Source organism: Gopherus evgoodei, chromosome 7 (assembly GCF_007399415.2).
Source record: "Gopherus evgoodei ecotype Sinaloan lineage chromosome 7, rGopEvg1_v1.p, whole genome shotgun sequence".
Lineage (NCBI taxonomy): Eukaryota > Metazoa > Chordata > Testudines > Testudinidae > Gopherus > Gopherus evgoodei.
Genome location: NC_044328.1, coordinates 3,082,478 through 3,101,443, shown reverse-complemented (window position 1 = coordinate 3,101,443; position 18,966 = coordinate 3,082,478). Strand labels below are relative to the sequence as shown.

Here is an 18,966-nt window from a genome sequence, read left to right as displayed (position 1 = left end):
CGTAGCTTTGGAGGTCCAGCTGGAGTTGCCAGTGCTCCAGGATTGTCCTGGAGTCTCCAGAAATTAAAGGTTAACCATTAATTAAAGATTATGTCATGTGATGAAACTTCCAGGAATACGTCCAGCCAAAACTAGCAACTGTAGGTCCAGCAGAGAATAGAAGATCTACCTTGCAGTGGTTGATTTTTTTTTCTTTGACAAAGTGAAGCAACTCTGCATTCATTGGCGGTTTTACCCCAAACACAGAAAGGTGCCAGTTTCTGGGTCAGCAATGGCAGCAGCAATACCGTCCCCAGTGGTGCTTCCAGCAGACATCTTACCCATGGAGGCAGCAAGACTCCTTCAGGAAGGGGCATAAGTTGCACAGAAGAAGGCCTCCTGGGTCTAACTTTAACCAGCCAGCCTGTCCTCCCCCAGCAAGCAGCCATTTTGACTGGTTCATCGACACCAGTTGTGAACTTCCCACCGTTCGAGGAGGCTTCCTCCCTTGCACAGTGCTTGGGAAGTGATAACCTCAGACAAGTGGTCCAATTTCCACTCCCCTCTCCCCTGGTTCCTTTTTAGGCAACCCCCTCACGAGTAACTGCTGCTGCAGCAGGTCCAGACTAAGTGAGGTTTGGGGGTATAAAGGAAGACCATCTGCATCATTGGTGGGCTGGGGCGGGAGGAGGAAGATTTCACTCACAGTATTTTCTGATTCCCAAGTCCAAGGGATGTGTGAGACCTGTTCTCAATCTCCAGAGTCTCAATAGGCACATAAGCACATGAGATTCTGCATGGTTACCCTAGCTACCTCCTCCCAGCTTTGAATCACAATCACCGGCTTGCTGCCCTTGTTCTTCAAAACACCTATTTCCATGTGGCAATTTTTCCCAAGCCATGTCTTTCCTTACCTGGATGATTGGTTAGTGAGGGGCAAGTCCTCAGATCAACTCCTAAACTATGTCCGGTTCAGACTGCATCTCAATTGGCTGGGTCTGATCGAAAACAAAGCAAAATCAACTTCAGTACCATCGCAAAAAATCAAACCCATTAGGGTTCTACTAGATTCTGTGAATTTGAGGGCATTTCTGCTGAGCTGTGATTTCAGACAGTTCATTGTCTGGGACTAGCCCTCCAGTCTCTCACTTCTATTAGCAACTTCAGACACAAATAATCCTAAGTCATATGGCCACATGTATTTATGTGAAAAGAACAGGAGTACTTGTGGCACCTTAGAAACTAACACATTTATTGAGCGTAAAACTTTCGTGGGCTACAGCCCACTTCATCGAATGCATAGACTGGAACATACAGCAAGAAGATATTTATACATACAGAGAACATGAGAAGGTGGGAAGTAGCCGTGCCAACTGTTAAGAGGCCAATCAATTGAGATGAGCTATCAGGTGGGGTCGGGGGGGGTGGCACTTTTGAAGTGATAATCGCGATGACCCATAGAAGGTGTGAGGATACTTAACATGGGGAAATAGATTCAATTAGTGTAATGGCCCAACCATTCCCAGTCTCTGTTCAAACCAAAGTTAATTGTATCTAATTTGCATATTAATTCCAGTTCAGCAGTCTCTCTTTGGAGTCTGGTTTTGAAGTTTTTTTTGTTGTAAAATTGCCACCCTTCAAGTCTGTTACTGAGTGGTTAGAGAGATTGAAGTGTTCTCCCATTGCTTTTTTATTATTATGATTCCTGATGTCACATTCTATCCATTTATTCTTTGCGTAGAAACTGTCCATTTGGCCAATGTATATGGCAGAGGGGCATTGCTGGCACATGATGGCATATATCACGTTGGTAGATGTGCAGGTGAATGAGCCCCTGATGGCGTGGCTGATGTGATTAGTCCTATGATGATGTCAGTTGAATAGATATGTGGACAGAGTTGGCATTGGGCCTTTGTTGCAAGGATAGGTTCCTGGGTTAGTGTTTATTGTTGGATGGTGTGTGCGGTTGCTGGTGAGTATTTGCTTCAGGTTGGAGGGATGTCTGTAAGCGAGGGCAGGTCTGTCTCTCCAGATCTGTGAGAGTGAGGGATCATCTTTCAGGATCGGTTGTACATCTTTGATGATGTGCTGGAGAGGTTTTAGTTGGGGGCTGAAGGTGATGGCTATGTATTTATGTAGTTCAGCATGTGAGGTTTCATCTTTGTCTCTTCAGACCTGGCTCAAGTTGGTATATCGCCCAAATGGTAAGGTGTTGGACTGCCTAGTGTGAGTGCTGCCCCCATCCTGCGGTGGATAGATTGAATCAGTTTTGTAAAGGTGTCCCCTTCACCCGGTCCTCTGCTGTTCATACCATTAATGACTGATGCCTCCACAAATAGGTTGGGGAGCGCGTCTGAGGACTTTGAAAATTCAGGAACTGCGTACCAATCAGGAAGTCTCTCTTCATATGAAGGTCATAGAGCTTTGAGCCATTTACAGTGTGTGCTGGACATTTCTGTTGCACATCAAAGGCATAGTGGTTTGTATACTCACCACCACCACCACAGTGTATTATGTGAACAAAAAGGGTGGAGCCCACTCCAACCAGTTTTGTCATGAAGCAGTAAAAAGTTGTGGCAATTTCGCATCAGGGAGAACATCATTCACATGGCCATTCACCTACTGGGGATATGGAATTGCTTAACCAGTCACCTCAGCAGGGCCTTCTTCAGCATCACTGAAGAATAGTTTTGAGCTCCCATTTTGAAAAATAGGGCATCCAGCTATAGACCTGCTTGCAACGAAAGACGACAAGAAGTGTTGTCGATTTTGTTCCTGAATGAGTCTCAGTCCAGGCTCCTTCCACCTGAGCGGGGATTGGTGTTCATGTATGCCTTCCCCCGATCCCACTCATCCCACAGGTCATTCTCAAACTGAAGTTGGATCTTGCCAGCCTGATTCTCATTGCACTAGCTTGACCAAGACAGTGTTGGTTTTTTAGTCTCCTCAGTGTGTCGGTTTGACTGCCCGTCTCCCTGCCTCTTTATCCCAACTTACTGACCCAGCACCACAGTCAGATTTGGCATCCAGCACCGAGCAGCCTGCATCTCACAGCGTGGATTCTTCATGGCTAAATTAAGAGGAGGAATGATGTTCGGAAGCTGTTTGACAAGTATTACTTAATAATAGGAAAGCCTCTACTAAGGCTACTTATTTGACCAAGTGGCAGCAATTTTCAGTTTGGTCGCTAGCATGGGGAATTCAGCTCAGGCTGGCCTGCATTCAGGATGTTTTGTAGTATCTGTTATACCTTCAGTTTTCTGGTCTGTCGCTCAGCTCGTTGAGGGTTCTCTTATCAGCGATCCCAGAGTTTCATCTGCCCATCCAAGGGAGGTCAAGTTTCTCAAACTCCATGGTGGTGAGATTTCTAAGCTGCAGGCCTTAATTGCAGAGCCCCCACACACTCAGTTTGTCAGAGACTAAGTGACCCTATGGCCACATCCAAAATTTTTGTTTAAAGCGGTTTCACCATTTGCCCATAACCTCATGATTTAGTTACCGGTGTTCTCTCCTAACGCACACTCCAACACGGATGAGCAGAGACCTCACACATTGGATGTGAGACCATGCTTGGCATTTTACCTAGAGAGGACTTCGCTTTTCGGGCCCCACCTCATCTTTTCATCTCCTGTGTGGATCTAGTGAAGGGTCAGGCGGTCTCTGTATAGACGATTTCCAGGTGAATAACTTCCTGCATTACAACTGCATGTGAAGTAGCTCAAAAGGTGCCTCTGCTGAGATTACAAGGTCATACAACGAGGGCCCATACAACATTGATAGCATTCCTTAGAGGTGTTTTGATATTGGATACCTGCAGGACCACTGCCTGGTCTTCTGTACATACTTTTACAAAGCGCTATGCAGTTACCACTGTGTATAGGTCAGATGCAACCTCGGGAAAGCAGTCCTGCAGTCCTTTAAGTAGATTCCAAGCTCCACCTCGTGTAAGTACTGCTTGTGAATCACCTGATTGGAATAAATGTCTGCAACCACTCCCAGAAAAAACAGTTACTTACCCGCACTGTAACTGTTGTTCTTCAAGATGTGAGTGCAGATTTATATTTTATGACCCACCCTCCATCCCCTCTGCATTGGAGTCTCTACTCTTGGTGTCAAGGAACTGAGGGGGTTGGGATGGCACTGCTTTTGAGTAGACAGGGAAAGTGAAGGGCCACATGGCATGAGCACCACTCCTATGGGTACTGGTACAAAAGTTCTCCAACGTTGGTGAGCTGGGCATGCACACACCTGAGTGGAATGCGTGTCTGCACTCACATCTCAGAGAACAACGGTTACAGGACAGGTAAGTAACTGTTTTTTCCTTGTCATTCACTAATTGTACCCTTAAAATAGATCTACCTTCAAACTTCACTTCTGTATGGTACTGAACAGATGGGAAGGGCCTTCTCTAGTTTTCCGCATGTAGATAGCAGTTATTCCGTTACTTAATAAGCACACAGGGGTAAACTGTGCGTGTATGTATATGCATCAATTTGCGTGTTTTCAAAGTGTATATCCCAACGCATGTGGCCTTACTGACAAGGATTCTCAGAGGGGTGTGTAGTTTGTCTGTACAGTACACAAGCAGAAATGTCACATGCAGGGCAAGGATTCCGGTAAGGAGAATAGAAGGTGAGAAGCTGTGTGAGGAGGCAGAAGGCTGGCTGGACCAGAATTGTGTTTATCTGTGAGCAGCTTGCAAGGACTGCAGCGGCTCTCCTTATCAGGCAATAGTTAAACATTTTTCAAAATCTAAGGGAATTTTCAGAAAAAAAACATGATTAACCTGGAACTATGAATATGTCACCTCAACTAGAAAGAACCCACAGGAGAGCTTTGTACCTCTCTCACCAAAACACATGTTAAAAAGCCTGGAAGTTAAGTTCAAGCTCTACTTTATCCCTCTCATCCCCTTGCCCCTCCCCCCCCCAAAATGCACCCCAAAACTCTGAAAGTGGGCAAATTCTCATTCAGGTTCACCAGACCACCTACTCTGCCCACATAGTACTGCCTCTTATCCATCAATCAGACACATTTATTAACTTGGAGTAAAATTGTTTGATTTTTATCCTGATGCTGTGGAGGTCAGAGTTAAGGGGGTTTTTTTTGTTTTTTGTCTTTTGTATTTTTTCCATTTGTAGTAGAGGCAAGGCAGAGGGATTGTATGATGGTAGTTTTCTCTGACAATGATAAGTTTTTGCTCTATAAGAGCGGTCTAAGATCAGTGATCTGGGTCAATTACTGTGATTGAAATACACGTCCACAGCAATGAAAAATTAAAAACAAACTCAGATGGCTTCATTTGGGGACTGCGAGTCAGGGGAGGGTGAACAACTAGAGGGATAATCGGTGAGAATTGATTAGGGATCAGCAAGCAGAACTTCTACAGCGTGAGCCCATTTCTTGCTGTCCTTTCTCCTTCACTTCCTCTTTTCCTCGTGCAGAATTACTATGGAGGTCATATATTCACCTGAAACTACCGATGTCGACTCTAGGGGTGGGCATACAGTGTCCATGTGTGTGTCTAAGGTGTCACTGAAGCTTCAGGGCATGGGAATGCAAACCGACATCACCTTTCCCCACTAGATGAAGTTTGTGACACATGAATAGGGGTGGCCAGAGGAAACACTCCCCATCCTGCACCTACTCAGCTGATAAACGAGGACTTCAGCCTTCAGAACTGTCAGTCCTGCTTCTTTCACGAGTTTTGTAAAGCTATATGTATAATATCTATGTGTATAAACTGAAACTGTACATTTGGGAATCCTGGTCGGTTAATACTGCAATATAGCACCCAAACCCTGCATCAGTGTAGACACATGTGGGCCTCTTTCTCCACCACCTGGTACCTTGTGTCATCATCTGCATGCTCTTTTTGCATAGATGTAAATTATACAAGGCATTGGGCAGTGGAGGATTGGGCCCAAAGCATCATAAAATTGTTCTTCTCTGCATGTGGCTACATTTTAAACTGTTGCATTAGGAATAAGAGAAGGAATCAGGAGCCATGCTGTGTTATTTTCATTTTCATGGATGAGGAGCCAGTTTTGAGATCTTTTTTAACTTCTCTGTCTGACACAAAAGCTAGAATAGATAGTGTCCTGTGAACTCTCATAAGAATCAGCTGATACATGCCTCACTGTCCATCTGCTTAAGTATGGACATGTGACACAACCATCACAATTCATTTACTGCTTCCTACTTCTGTGCTGCTGACAAATGGGCTCAGTCTTTGAGACTGTTGTAATAGAATAAGAAAAGAGGAATTTAATCTCACTCCGGATGTTTAGTGGATTCGTTAGGGAGAAGAGGGAAGTTGCATGTAATACCGATCTGGCATGCTTGCTCTTTGCGGGGCAGAACTTTGTGTTTTGGGGGAGGGCGGACTCCTCTGAACTACAGCTTCTGTGAATTCTCTGAAATGTGATCTGTGAAGAGCAATAACCCCCTCACTGTTGCTGTCTCACTTGTGAATTAGAACAGCAGCCAAGAGAAGCTTTATTAGTGCAACCATGTTATTTTATAGGCATCTTATTCCTCTGAGGCCTCTGTGCAGATTAGGTTTGAGGGGGTGGTAGAGCATTTTAATGGATAAACCCATCCACTTTAAACAACACAGGATGAACCCCCCACTGTATTCCAACATTTTATCCTATTATAGATCCACTGGGGTGTTAACCAGGCTATTGGTCCAGTGCCCTTTTATTATTTTGAGTCAATTGTCTTCCATGTGACTGCAGAGCTACTGAAACACAAAGCAACCTTTCTGGTATTCACACTGGAAAATGTTTGCAAATGACACCATGTCAGTGTACGCTTTCTTCCACCTCCTGAAATAAATGATACCAGCAAACCTGCTTCACTCTCTCCCTAGACTCTCACTCCTCCATGCATCTGCGTATCCTTCCCCCCTCCCATGTCTAAAGGTACCCTACCCTTCTGGGTACACATTGGGAATATATATTTTTTTCTTCATTACGTTCAAAAGCTACTACTTTAGCAAAAACAGCTTTTGAGCCGTTGGAACATGAGAACAGCTGTAGCAGCCAGATGAGAAATGGTCCTAATATAGAGAGATTTTGGGGGCTGCATGGCTGAGTTGGAAGTGCCATCCATAGACTATCCCCCTAGTGCTAAAACCCATAGAAATAGATTGGAATGACTTCCTGGATTCTTTATTATTTTTAATGCCTTATTATGTTTGATCCAAAACAAGTTGGGAAAACACTGTTTGTTCCTGAACTTAGCAGCAAATGCTCTTCTGTGAATGTGGTCTAACTCTGTGTAGAGAGGAATGGATGAACAGTGATGGGGAAGGGACTGCATCTCCATAACAGGCAAGGGGAGTTGTTTAAACTGTCTTACGATCTCCTCAATGACTAACGCTCTTTTTTTTTTCCCCCCCCAGCTCGGGGTTTGGATCACATTGCCGAGAACATACTGTCGTACCTAGATGCCAAATCGCTATGTGCTGCCGAGTTGGTGTGTAAGGAGTGGTACCGGGTGACATCGGATGGCATGCTCTGGAAGAAACTTATTGAGAGAATGGTCAGGACAGATTCGCTGTGGAGAGGGTTGGCAGAGAGGAGAGGATGGTGAGGGAACTGCAAATTCAGCTTCTTACCCAACTGGGAAGGTGGATGGTGTATGTGTAATGCTACCTTTGTAGGCTGCCCCTGTTGTTTCTAGTTTGACATTTGTTTGCAGCAAACTTCGGGGATTGGAGAGGTTGGTCATTTTTGGTTCTACCACCAGTTTTTGGCATGTTTTTTCCATACTCATCTCATAGGTGCTCCAGTATCTCAGTAATGAGGGAGAGATAAAAACTTAGAATCCGTACACCCAGCCTCTCATTCAGTTTCATATTAAGAAGCTATATATGCCTAGGAAGGGCAATAAACTCATCAGCAGTTCAGAACAGAAAAACATTTTTAGGATTAGGAGCTGGGGCATGTGATATGAATTAGTGTTTCCTCAGCGGACTTTTGCTTTACGCTGTATCTGTGCAATCCTCAAACTGGAAGCCGAGGAGAGTAGGGGACTCTAGAAATGCAGATAGATTAGTTAATAATCAGCTGGAATGGCCTTTCGAGGGTCTCGCTTGAGTTTGAAGCTGCTCTGTTAACACTTCATTAGAACTTTCCCTCTCTAGGGTAAGCCCTTTAATACATAATTTTCTTTTCCGAGGGTGTCCCCAGGATGTTAGCTGCAAAAAAACTGGGTATGAATATTTCATAAACAAGATAAAAGTGACAGCTTTGGCATTTTAGTTGCTATTAAAAAGAAAAAAAGATACAAAGTTGCAAACAAAAATTCTGTTGTGTATTGAAGTTAGTTTTGTTACCCTGTTTGTTGCAGATTATAAAGACAAGTAAATCATGATTATGAACTGTCCTTTTAAATACCATGCAAATCTGCTTCCAGGAGCATAGTGATTATCAGAAGTGTTCAGTACCCCTTTTCGTGACAATATTAGCTGCAGATACAGGCGGAAATGTTAGAGAAACCCCATGATTATCTCTAGTCCTATAGTTCATTCTGTATTTAGAATTTTACGTTGATGCCCATTGCTGATGATATGAGTATTTGAAGGTCAGCAGTAGACCCTGCCTCCGCCATCGTCATGCTGCACCCCCAGGATTGCACGGTGCCCTGTTTAAGTTGGTTGCAGGATGGAATTCCCCAAGCATGTACTCCCAGGGAGAATACTCTCTGATGGGGGGAGGAGGTTAACCCTAAGAATAGTTGGATGGGGAAGAGAGGCAGGCAATATCTAATTTAACTTGGGGATCTGCTGTATAGCGCTTCGTAGCTTGGAGTCAGTGCTTTGGATGCACAGGGAAGTGAATAGATGGACAGTTCAGAATGATAGATGACTGGTCTGATTCGCTTATAGCTCTTCACTTAACTTGGTGCATGGACCACTTGATTTCATCACTTGCTTCCTGGTACCTTACATTAGGAGAGCCCAAACTCTGTAACACAAAGGACCACACTGACCACTTGCCAGGAATGAGTGGGGCCACATGGATTGGCACAAGCATTTATAGAAAATTTACTATAAAAAAAAAATAAACCTGGGCACTGTTTGTGTCTGTCTAGATAGTGACCAAAATACACTCAGTTTTCTGGTCATCAGAACCTGCAGCTGATTGAGTTCTTTTTACCCTATGGTAATATACAGAGAGAGAGAGAGAGAGAGTGTACATGGTTACATGTCCCTGAGGCTTTGTCCTTGGGGCACCCCTGCAGTGTCCCATTGTCCTCAGTTGGGGAGGGGACATGAAATAGTTTCTTTTATAAGAGAAAGTCTTGCATGAGAGCTCACCTGAGATGCAGTGAAAATTCCAAGCACTTCTTTAGCTAAACCACAATTGATTCTATTTGCAGGCCAACCCAGATGTAACCTAAATATTCCAGGGTCTGGCTCAAGCAATCTCCCCACTTCCAAAGCACGTACTCCCCAGGAAGTCTTCAAAACATTGCCCTTGTGATTAATCTTCACTCTTCTTAAAGCACTCCACATGTGCAAATACTGTACCAATTGTTCTCTGCAATGATTAGGACCTGTACTCACAGTTGCCTGCTTGCATGCATGTGCCTACCTGGTCACATGCACACATCCTGGAGAGTGAAACTGGAAACACGAACCTTCATTCCAGTGCAGTTAATGGCTGATATTTCTTATAGTCTAAAAATCTGCAGGCTTCTAAGTGTGGAGCTGAAAACTGCTTTGCCCCAAAACGTGTTTAATCTGATTTCTTAGGGAATTTAAATATATACCATTCCCTGTGTGCCTTTCAAATGCTTGTTTAGCACTATATTGTGGTATTGTTCTTGTAAACTAAACACTTCAGATCATTTTTGTAGCTTTTCTGATGCAGGTTTCATGCTACGTCTAGCTCAGGCCCAAGCTGTCAAGGTGTACTGTAGTTTCAAGGTATACTGTGAGGAAGGGACAGGCAAGAAAGGCACATGCAGATCTGGAACAATTAATCATACTGTAATGGAGTAGTGGCAGGGAGGAGCAGAGAGCTGGCCCAGTGTAAACACCATGCCTCTGATGCCAGGATTACACTCCGAGGCATTTGTGCCTATCTCCACTTTGCAAGGCAAGTTGCCAGGCAAAACAGCAGTTAGTACGCCCATGGTGGGGTTTACTAGCTTCCACACCGTGTTTGGTGACTTCTTAACTTCAGGATGAGGAATTAAAGTTCTTTACACAGCAGGAAGTGATTGCTGTTCACTGAATTTTTTTTGAAGCAAAAATCTAGCTTGGGATATGAGTATTCCAAATCTGTGTTGAAATGAGGAAGGAGCCACTAATGAAATGTTGCTTACCAGAATCTAGCAGCAGCCGTAAAATGTCCATGTGCCAAAGCAGATGTCACTCCCACTATGCAGCTTTCAAGCCTTTGGCACGTAACATATTTTTTGGGGGCTTGCCTCCTTAGTTTTCTCCCATTGCTGGCCTTCCCTGCAGCACCTCCTCCCCTCCCCCTTGGCAGCTGTGAAGGTTTCATCCCCTTCTTTTAAAAGTGACACACATAATAGATACACAAGCCAAGGGACGTATGAACCACTATTACTCACAGCCTGGGCAACAGTGGCTTGTGCCCTGTATACATAACACATTTGTAATTCCCTAGGTGTCTGCTAATACCCGTTTTGAATTTGTCACGTATCCACATACAACCCAGTCACAGTGCAGGTCAAACAGTGCTTACTGAGTTCACCATGCCTGCATGCTAATCAGTCCCCTGCCCCTACAGTCAGCAATGCATCCAGTAAAGTACCTTAGAACCTTTGCCGAACACTGCTGAAACATGGACTGTGTTGAATGGGAAATGTTTCTTGTGTTCCAGGGGACAGTATCTATTTAAAAATAAGCCACCTGATGGGACTGCCCCACCCAACTCCTTCTATAGAGCACTTTATCCAAAAATTATACAGGACATAGAGGTAAGAAACAAACATTTAATTTTATGTGGTTTTTAACTTTGATTTGTTAAAATGTCAGCAAAACCCCTCACACTGTTTTGATAAACATTGCACATGGCATACATATGTTTTGCCCCAAATTCACATGTTTTTGGAGTTATCACATAAAGTTCATAGGGCTTAGTGACTCCCTTCCCTGAATGTAAATTGCATGAGCAGTCAGACGTATTTCAGGTAGCGATTCTGGTGAATCTGCACAGTGTACAGCTGGACAGCATTCAGGCATTTCATGGCTCTTTCTATGAAAAAATAGTGAGGCCTAGTGAGAGGTTGTGGTGAGGTGCCAGAGCTGAGCCAGGGAGACCCAGGCATTGCTGGAGAGGACACTCCGTGAAATTCAAAGAGAAGGGCATCAAACATGTGGCACCACAAGCCCCATAAATGGTACTGTGCAAGGTACCACCTCTTGTCTATTCTTGAACCCTTCATTGCGCCTCTGATCACAGGGCCATATAACCACTGGCTAGATGTAGGTGGATACCACCTTTCACTCTTCTTTAGTCACTGAGCATCCTCCTGGTGAAGGCTCCACAGAGTCACAGAAGTTAGAGATGGAAAAAAACCTTTTAGGTCAGCTTGTGCATCCCCAGCATGGCCCATGCAGCAGCATTCCCCATGCTATATTCTCCAGCACTTCATCATTATAATGACTCTAGCAACAGTGCCCCCATGGCCACTTCCCTTGGGAGACTGCTGTGTCATCTAATGGGCTTCCTTGTTGGGAAATGTAACAGGACTTTCTCTAATTTGCTTCTCTTTCTTCTCTGCTCCCCATCCCCAAGACAATAGAATCAAACTGGCGGTGTGGAAGGCACAGTTTACAGAGAATCCATTGTCGGAGTGAAACTAGCAAAGGGGTTTATTGTTTACAGTATGACGATCAGAAGATAGTAAGTGGCCTACGAGACAACACTATCAAGGTGAGAACTCCCCGAGGTAGCCAAGCTGGGGTGCGTAAAGCAGGCTTCGGGAACAATCTTGTGTCCTAATTTCACTGTGGGAGGCAGCAGTTGGTAAGAGACTTTTTAGAAGGTGCCCTAGCCAGCGGTTCTGAACAGCTGCTCCATGGACCAGCGCCGTCCCTGAGATCTCCCCAACACAGTTTAGGAAGGCAGCAACCTTGTCCTGGTGTCCAAAAGGTTAAACACTGGACTAGCCCAGGCGAGTTTTCTTTGTACCACAAGCTAGCCTTCCCCCAGCAAAGTGCGGTAAACCTGGCAAGAAATGCTCTGCTTCCTTATAGAATGGATTTTGCTAGCAGTGTTATTCGTCCTCCCCGTCATTACAGGCTACCCTGTTCCCTGATGAGCAGTGTAGAGCCGGTATTCATATTAAAGCCAGAGAGATTAAGAATGTTTTATATTGCACCAAAGCGCCTGTGGAATAACAAAGTGCATTCTGTGCTACTAAGGACGCTCGGTCCACAAACAGTATGTAATAAAAACCGAAACAGCCAACCCAGCAACATGCACCATTTCTACAGTGATGAACATCTTACTTACCAGGCGGTTTGTGACTGTTTGCCCCCCTAGATCTGGGATAAGAATACATTGGAATGCAAGCGAATTCTGACTGGACACACGGGTTCCGTCTTGTGCCTACAGTATGACGAGCGGGTGATCATTACTGGATCTTCTGATTCAACCGTCAGGTACGTACTTCTGAAACTGAGCTTTGTGCTCCCAGACGGTACTGAAAAGATTTTGTTTTAATTGTTCTCTGTCAGCCTTTTTCACTGAGTAGTTCCTGTGAACTCCTTTCCAACAAGAAGCCCTACTTGTTTAAAAATCAATTTTCCACTCAAGTTTTGCTGCCTATCACAGGGAAATGGAAATAAGCAAGGCTGGAGATTTCCAAGCTGGATTAAGGAGACTTTTGTGAATTTTTACTAAGAATTTGCACATCTTCTTGGGATAGAGATTTTTAAAGACTTTGGTTGGGTTTTCAAAGCATTGTAGGGGTTTAGTCACACCTCTTCCGTTAGATTTAGCACAGATACCTGGCTACATCCCCTGTGTGTCTTCAATAAATTTCAACTAAATGTTTACCGCTCTGTGATCTTGTTCCCGTCACTCATCACCATGCTGCAGGGCTGGACAGTTCACGTTAGAATCTACTCTCCAGATGGGAAAGTCACTAGGCATGGGTCAGGAGACTAGAGTGGTGCAAAATTGTAATGATTTCACTTCACGAAATGAAAATATCTGGGAAATACCCATTCAGCTGGTGAGCTAGCAGGAAGGGCGGAGAGGCATTTCTCCCTTGGCTGGGGAAGAGGGATAGAGCTTGGCCAGAAGAGTATGTCTCCCTGTGCGGTAGGAGGTCCCCTCTTTCTGCCTGAGTATGAACTATGCAGCTCCAAGCAGCACTGTTTGGAAGCAGGCCCAAAAGCTACGCGATTGCCTTCCTGCAGCATTTGCACTCATGCGCCTGTTGCGGTGGCTGCAGGCTCCTCTCTGCGGTTGCCTATACTCTTGTTGAAAGCCACCAGTCATAAACAGGTGACCCTAAATTCAACCCCTGCATATTGTACACACAGGTTTGTGGTGCTAGGAGTTCTGTGGTTCCTGCCATTTGCATAAATCCAGAATTCATGCCACATCTCTTACTGGGACAATTTAACCAGCACTGAGATTGGATGGGGGCAGCATTATGTTTAACTCTGAGTACAAAAGAAAAGGCTGGTCTATGTGAAAGACACTATCGTTTCCCAGTCCATAGTGGGCAGGTCAAACTGCAGGCTGGGTCCTTGCCTAGGTACTTCATTTCAATAAACAAACTAAAGAAATACAACCTAGATGGAGCTACTATAAGGTGGGTGCAAAACTGGTTGGAAAAACGTTCCCAGAGAGTAGTTATCAGTGGTTTACAGTCATACTGGAAGGGCATAACGAGCGGGGTCCCGCAGGGATCGTTCTGGTTCGGTTCTCTTCAATATCTTCATCAATGATTTAGATAGTGGCATAGCGAGGACACTTATAAAGTTTGTGGATGATACCAAGCTGGAAGGGGTTGCAAGCGCTTTGGAGGAAGGATTAAAATTCAAAATGATCTCCACAAACTGGAGAAATGGTCTGAAGTAAATAGGATGGAATTCAATAAGGACAAATGCAAAGTGCTTCCACTTAGGAAGGAAGAATCAGTTGCACACATACAAATGTGCAATGACTGCCTAGGAAGTAGTACTGTGGAAAGGGATCTTGAGGGTCATAGTGGATCACAAGCTAAATATGAGTCAACAGTGTAACACTTTGCAATAAAGCAAACATCCTTCTGGGATGTATTAGCAGGAGTGTTGAAGCAAGACGCGAGAAGTAATTCTTCCGCTCTACTCTCGCACTGATTAGGCCTCAACTGGAGTGTTGTGTCCAGTTCTGGCACCACATTTCAGGAAAGATGTGGACAAATTGGAGAAAGTCCAGAGAAGAGCAAACAAAAATGATTAAAGGTCTGGAAAATATGACCTATGAGGGAACATTGAAAAATTGTGTTTGTTTAGTCTGGAGAAGAGAAAACCGAGAGGGGACATAACAGTTTCAATAACATAAAAAATTGTTACAAGGAGGAGGGAGAAAAATTGTTGTTCTTAACCTCTGAGGGTAGGACAAGAAGCAATGGGCTTAAATTTTGCAGCAAGGGCAGTTTAGGTTGGATATTAGGAAAAACTTCCTAACTATCAGAGTGATTAAGCACTAGAGTGAATTGTCAAGGAAGGTTGTAGAATCTCCATCATTGGGAATTGTTAAGAGCAGCTTGGACAAACACCCATCAGTGATGGTCCAGATAATACTTAGTCCTCCCTTGAGTGCAGGGGCTGGACTAGACGACCTCTCGAGGTCCCTTCCAGTTCTGTGATTCGCCGCTGTATCTATAAATGTGCACTGACCCTCAGAGGCTCAAGGATGGAACACTTGTAGCCCTTAAGAAAGAGGGCTTCGTCCAGTTGGATATACAGATGGACTTTAACATTTCTCCAGTACAAAAATCTCAGGCACCTACCTGCCCAGGTAAATCATAGATCACCAGCTCCTTCTCAGTTTGGCAGCCCTTTCTGTATACTGCTGGTTTTCTAGTGGTGCATTTCTGTAGTCCACGGCCTTCATTCCTTTGCATACTGGAGTGAGACGTCTTTGTGCTCTCCACCATAGACTGATGTCTGTCTACGTAGCTTGGGACTCCATGATTTTCGTTAAATGGTTACCACAACTACTTACCAGTCTCTCTATCTGTGCAGGGCTTTGGGACAGTGATTTCTTGACCACTGGAGCATGTGCCAGTAGGTGAACTTCAGGCTGAGTTCTTAGATTCACTTGAGCCCTTGTGCATAGCTGCTATCCCCTACCATCGGCTGAGTGCTTTATAACCTGTAATAAAGTGTGGGCTGTTTATGGATGAAAGTAAAGGTGCATATATGCACACACGCATAGTGCAGTACACCTGGCTCCCCAGGAGTGCAAGAGAAAGGCCTCCCCCGAAGACTATATCTGCTGCCTAGCTCTTGCATTTTTTGGATTTCTGCTGGATGGAGTGATATTCTTATGTCATTCTGCAATGTGAGGGGTGTGATTTTCACGGGAGGGTTTTGTAATGCCAGTGCCTGGTTCTCACAGAGATGCTCAGGATAGCAGCGATGAGCACTGTAGACATGCCTGTAAATAAATGCAGTGGGAAGGCATGTGTTTTCCGTACCTTTGTCCAGAGATGGAATGTTGTAAGTTATGCTTTCAGATTGAAAGAACGGGCACAATGAAAGTGTAATGTAAGACTCCAGCTGCAATGTGTGTTTTCACCAAATCGCATTTTCGTTGAGGAGCAGTGACTCAAAGGAAGGTTGGAGTGAGCTCATCCCCTCTTCCTTTCTTACTGTTAAATTTTCCAAGCCAGCAATATTGCTTATCCGGGACTCATGCAGAGCAACTTTTTGCCTTTGGTAAACACCAAAGGTATCCCAACACAGCAGCTAGTGTAGTTCACAGCATGACCACAGGTGGTACAGGCAGCGCTTCAGACTACCCACCTGAATACGTACATGCCCTGGGAGTTGGGTGAGTTTGTACTCAGGTGGCTAGCCCAAGCTGCTGCCTAGGCCATTGTGGCCTCACTCCTATTTCAGCATGCGAGCTTGAGCAGAAGCTGGCGTGTCTGCCGGACTGCACTAGGAAACACCCTCCCAGAGCTGTGTGGACATATCCCAAATGGCAGAATGTAATGCTGCCTGCAGTGACTCAAGAGCATGGGTACCAACCTCTGGGCACCCTGTCAGAAGCAGGGCACAAGCCCCAAATTGGCTGTGCCATTCTATACTTAGATTTAACCAACTAAATATCAGAGAGAAACTCTTCAGGCTCTATAACAGCCAAACATGGAGTCACAGACAGTCCTCTTGGTGTGCTCTGATCCAACTCCCCCGCCAGCTGAGCCTGCCTTCATTTTACAACAAGGATCACAGCAATATTTGGATTACTCCATCCCAAAGGACCAGTCACTTAGTCCAGGTCAGTCGCACCCTAGATCTCACTGACTATGCTGGTAGCCAATCCTACAATAAACTACCTACAGATTTATTAGGTAGGAAAAGGAAACAAGGTATTTACAAGGTTAAAGCAGGTAAACATAGATGCATATATGTGTTACAATTCTTAAGTGTCAAAAAGTAATAGAAGCTTCTATAATCAGCAAGCTCTGTATGACCTTTAGGGTAATCCAGGCTGGGCAATGGGGACCTCTTATGTATGCCTAAAAACCTTGCTGCCAGAGTCCAAGCAGCACAGAGATCCAGTTCCTTCTTGTTAGGGGTTATTTATTCCCTTCCCCACCATGTGCTCTGAGCTGCAATCTCAGCTGATGGGAGGAATCCACTTACATGGCTCATCTTCATGGAGGGTGGGGGGATGGGATGGACAACAAACATTTTTTGTCCTCTTTATCGTCCCACAGTCGTCTGTCGATGGATCTTCGCTGTATTACAGGGCCTAACACTTTCGGTTGCAGGTCAGTTCTTCACACTAGTTAATGTCTCTCTCCTATCTGGTGATTCATGGCGTCACAGAGCCTCACAATACAGCCTTACAATAAAGGATTCAGATGCTATAACCGAGATTACTGCCGGCAGCCACTCACAAGCATTCAGTAAAGTCTAAATACATTCTTACAATTCTAATACTTATTTGAGAAGTACTGACACACAGATGATGCAGACTGATTCCAGGTATATGTTTCTCAGTGTTCAGTTGAGACATGGGGACCTGCTCTGCCCGCGTCACAGCATTTTCAATAAGCTTGCCCTGTGACAGGAGGGAGGCCTCCAGAGCTGATTAGAAGAGCTGTAGCTTTAAGAGGGGGTTAATGGGAGGTGGCATGCACTCTTCAAAACCCGCTGGTTTTAGGACTGAGAGTTGCTGCAGCCCAAGTTTCATGATGGTTAGAGCGCACAAAGCAGGACTGGGCATTGTTACTGTAGCATATGAAGCAACCCTTTGTATTTCATAAACATGAGTGACATTTCTTCTCTCCTGCACATCCCTGCCGTGTTTAATTGCAAGCTTCGTTAAGGGAGGAGGGATTCAATTTTCCACAGCCTTTTGCTATTTGCTAATACAGCCATTATGCAGCTGGAGTTTAGCGTAGCTGGGGTTCAGGGTATGGTAGTGCTGCAGAAAGCTGCTGGAAGGGATTTTGCCTTGAGGTAAATACCTTCGCAAACAATGCATCAAAAGGAACTGTGTCGTTTTTAAACTTTAATATCCCCAACTCACGTCATAGAAGCTCTTTAAATTGAGCGTGTATCTAATTCTTTTAACCACAAGTTATCCTTTGCGTTAATAGACTGTGCCTATTAATGGTCAATTGACATAAAAACTCTATATTAATTTGTGCTTTATCAACACATTCCTGAAGTGTTGTAGGGTTCCTTTGTGTCTGTTCAGGATAAATAATTTGCTGGTGTTAGAAACCAATCTAATCCAATAGTGTAATTTTTTTAATGAATCTTTTAGATTTGCTTACAAAGAAAAAGCATACTCTGGTCTTCTGCTACTATAGAAAATTGTCCCCTTTGTTGGCAGTCCCAGCAGAAAGGGCGATGATTGAATGGGCCATTGTGTGTGAACTTGCTTCTAGCACTGGGTCTCCCCAGATCCGGGTAGACAGGCATATCTTTGGGGGTGAGAGAGCTGCAGGCAGAGTTAACAGGGGACTTCAGTCTCCAGGGCTGTCAATCTGGTACCTTTCATCAGCACTACACAGTCACTTAATTACAAAACGCTTTACTGTGTTGTTTTTTATGGAGCTAATTGCATTGCAGGTTTTTGGCTGCTGGACTCCTCTAATATTTTTGTAATCAGCTGGTTTATGTGATATGTCTTGTAATGAACTAACTATTCAGCAGATTCTAGGTTTAGTATGTGGTGTTTGCTTGTCATCGAACCAAAGACTTGATTTTCTTTTCCTGCAGAAAAATCAAATGTAATTTTTTTTTTCACCCTCTTTCCCTTCCCTTGGTTTGAAATACTGTGTGAATTTCAGGGTGTGGGATGTAATACTGGTGAGATTGCTAAACACGCTGATTCACCACTGCGAAGCAGTACTACACCTGCGCTTTAACAATGGCATGATGGTGACTTGTTCCAAAGACCGTTCCATTGCCGTATGGGACCATGGCTTCCCCGACTGACATTACCCTGCGAAGGGTCCTGGTAGGACACAGAGCTGCTGTCAACGTAGTGGACTTCGATGACAAGTACATTGTGTCAGCATCAGGTGATAGGACTATAAAGGTGAGAAATTTCAAAGGCTGTTTATTTACAGCACTTATCAGTGGTGACCAAAAGGAATGACCAGATTCCTGAGAACATAAGAGTTGGTGATATTAAAACTCAGAAAAAAGCCGATTCATACATAAACTGTAAATCAGTTTCAAAAGTGCTATGGTTTATTTTGGGGACAATCCTAATATAATACAATAAAAGCTCTATGTATGAGGAGTCA

General features: G+C 44.4%; 1 protein-coding gene across 1 annotated transcript in view; it reads left to right on the top strand.

Moving 5' to 3' along the window:
- The window catches only part of BTRC (beta-transducin repeat containing E3 ubiquitin protein ligase), a 180,882-nt gene that overhangs the window by 141,166 nt on the left and 20,750 nt on the right, over positions 1-18,966 (top strand). The window contains 6 exon segments of the mRNA XM_030570839.1: positions 7,388-7,574; positions 10,845-10,941; positions 11,763-11,900; positions 12,513-12,631; positions 18,505-18,634; positions 18,636-18,755. Of these exon segments, the coding sequence (XP_030426699.1) occupies positions 7,388-7,574; positions 10,845-10,941; positions 11,763-11,900; positions 12,513-12,631; positions 18,505-18,634; positions 18,636-18,755 (791 nt within the window).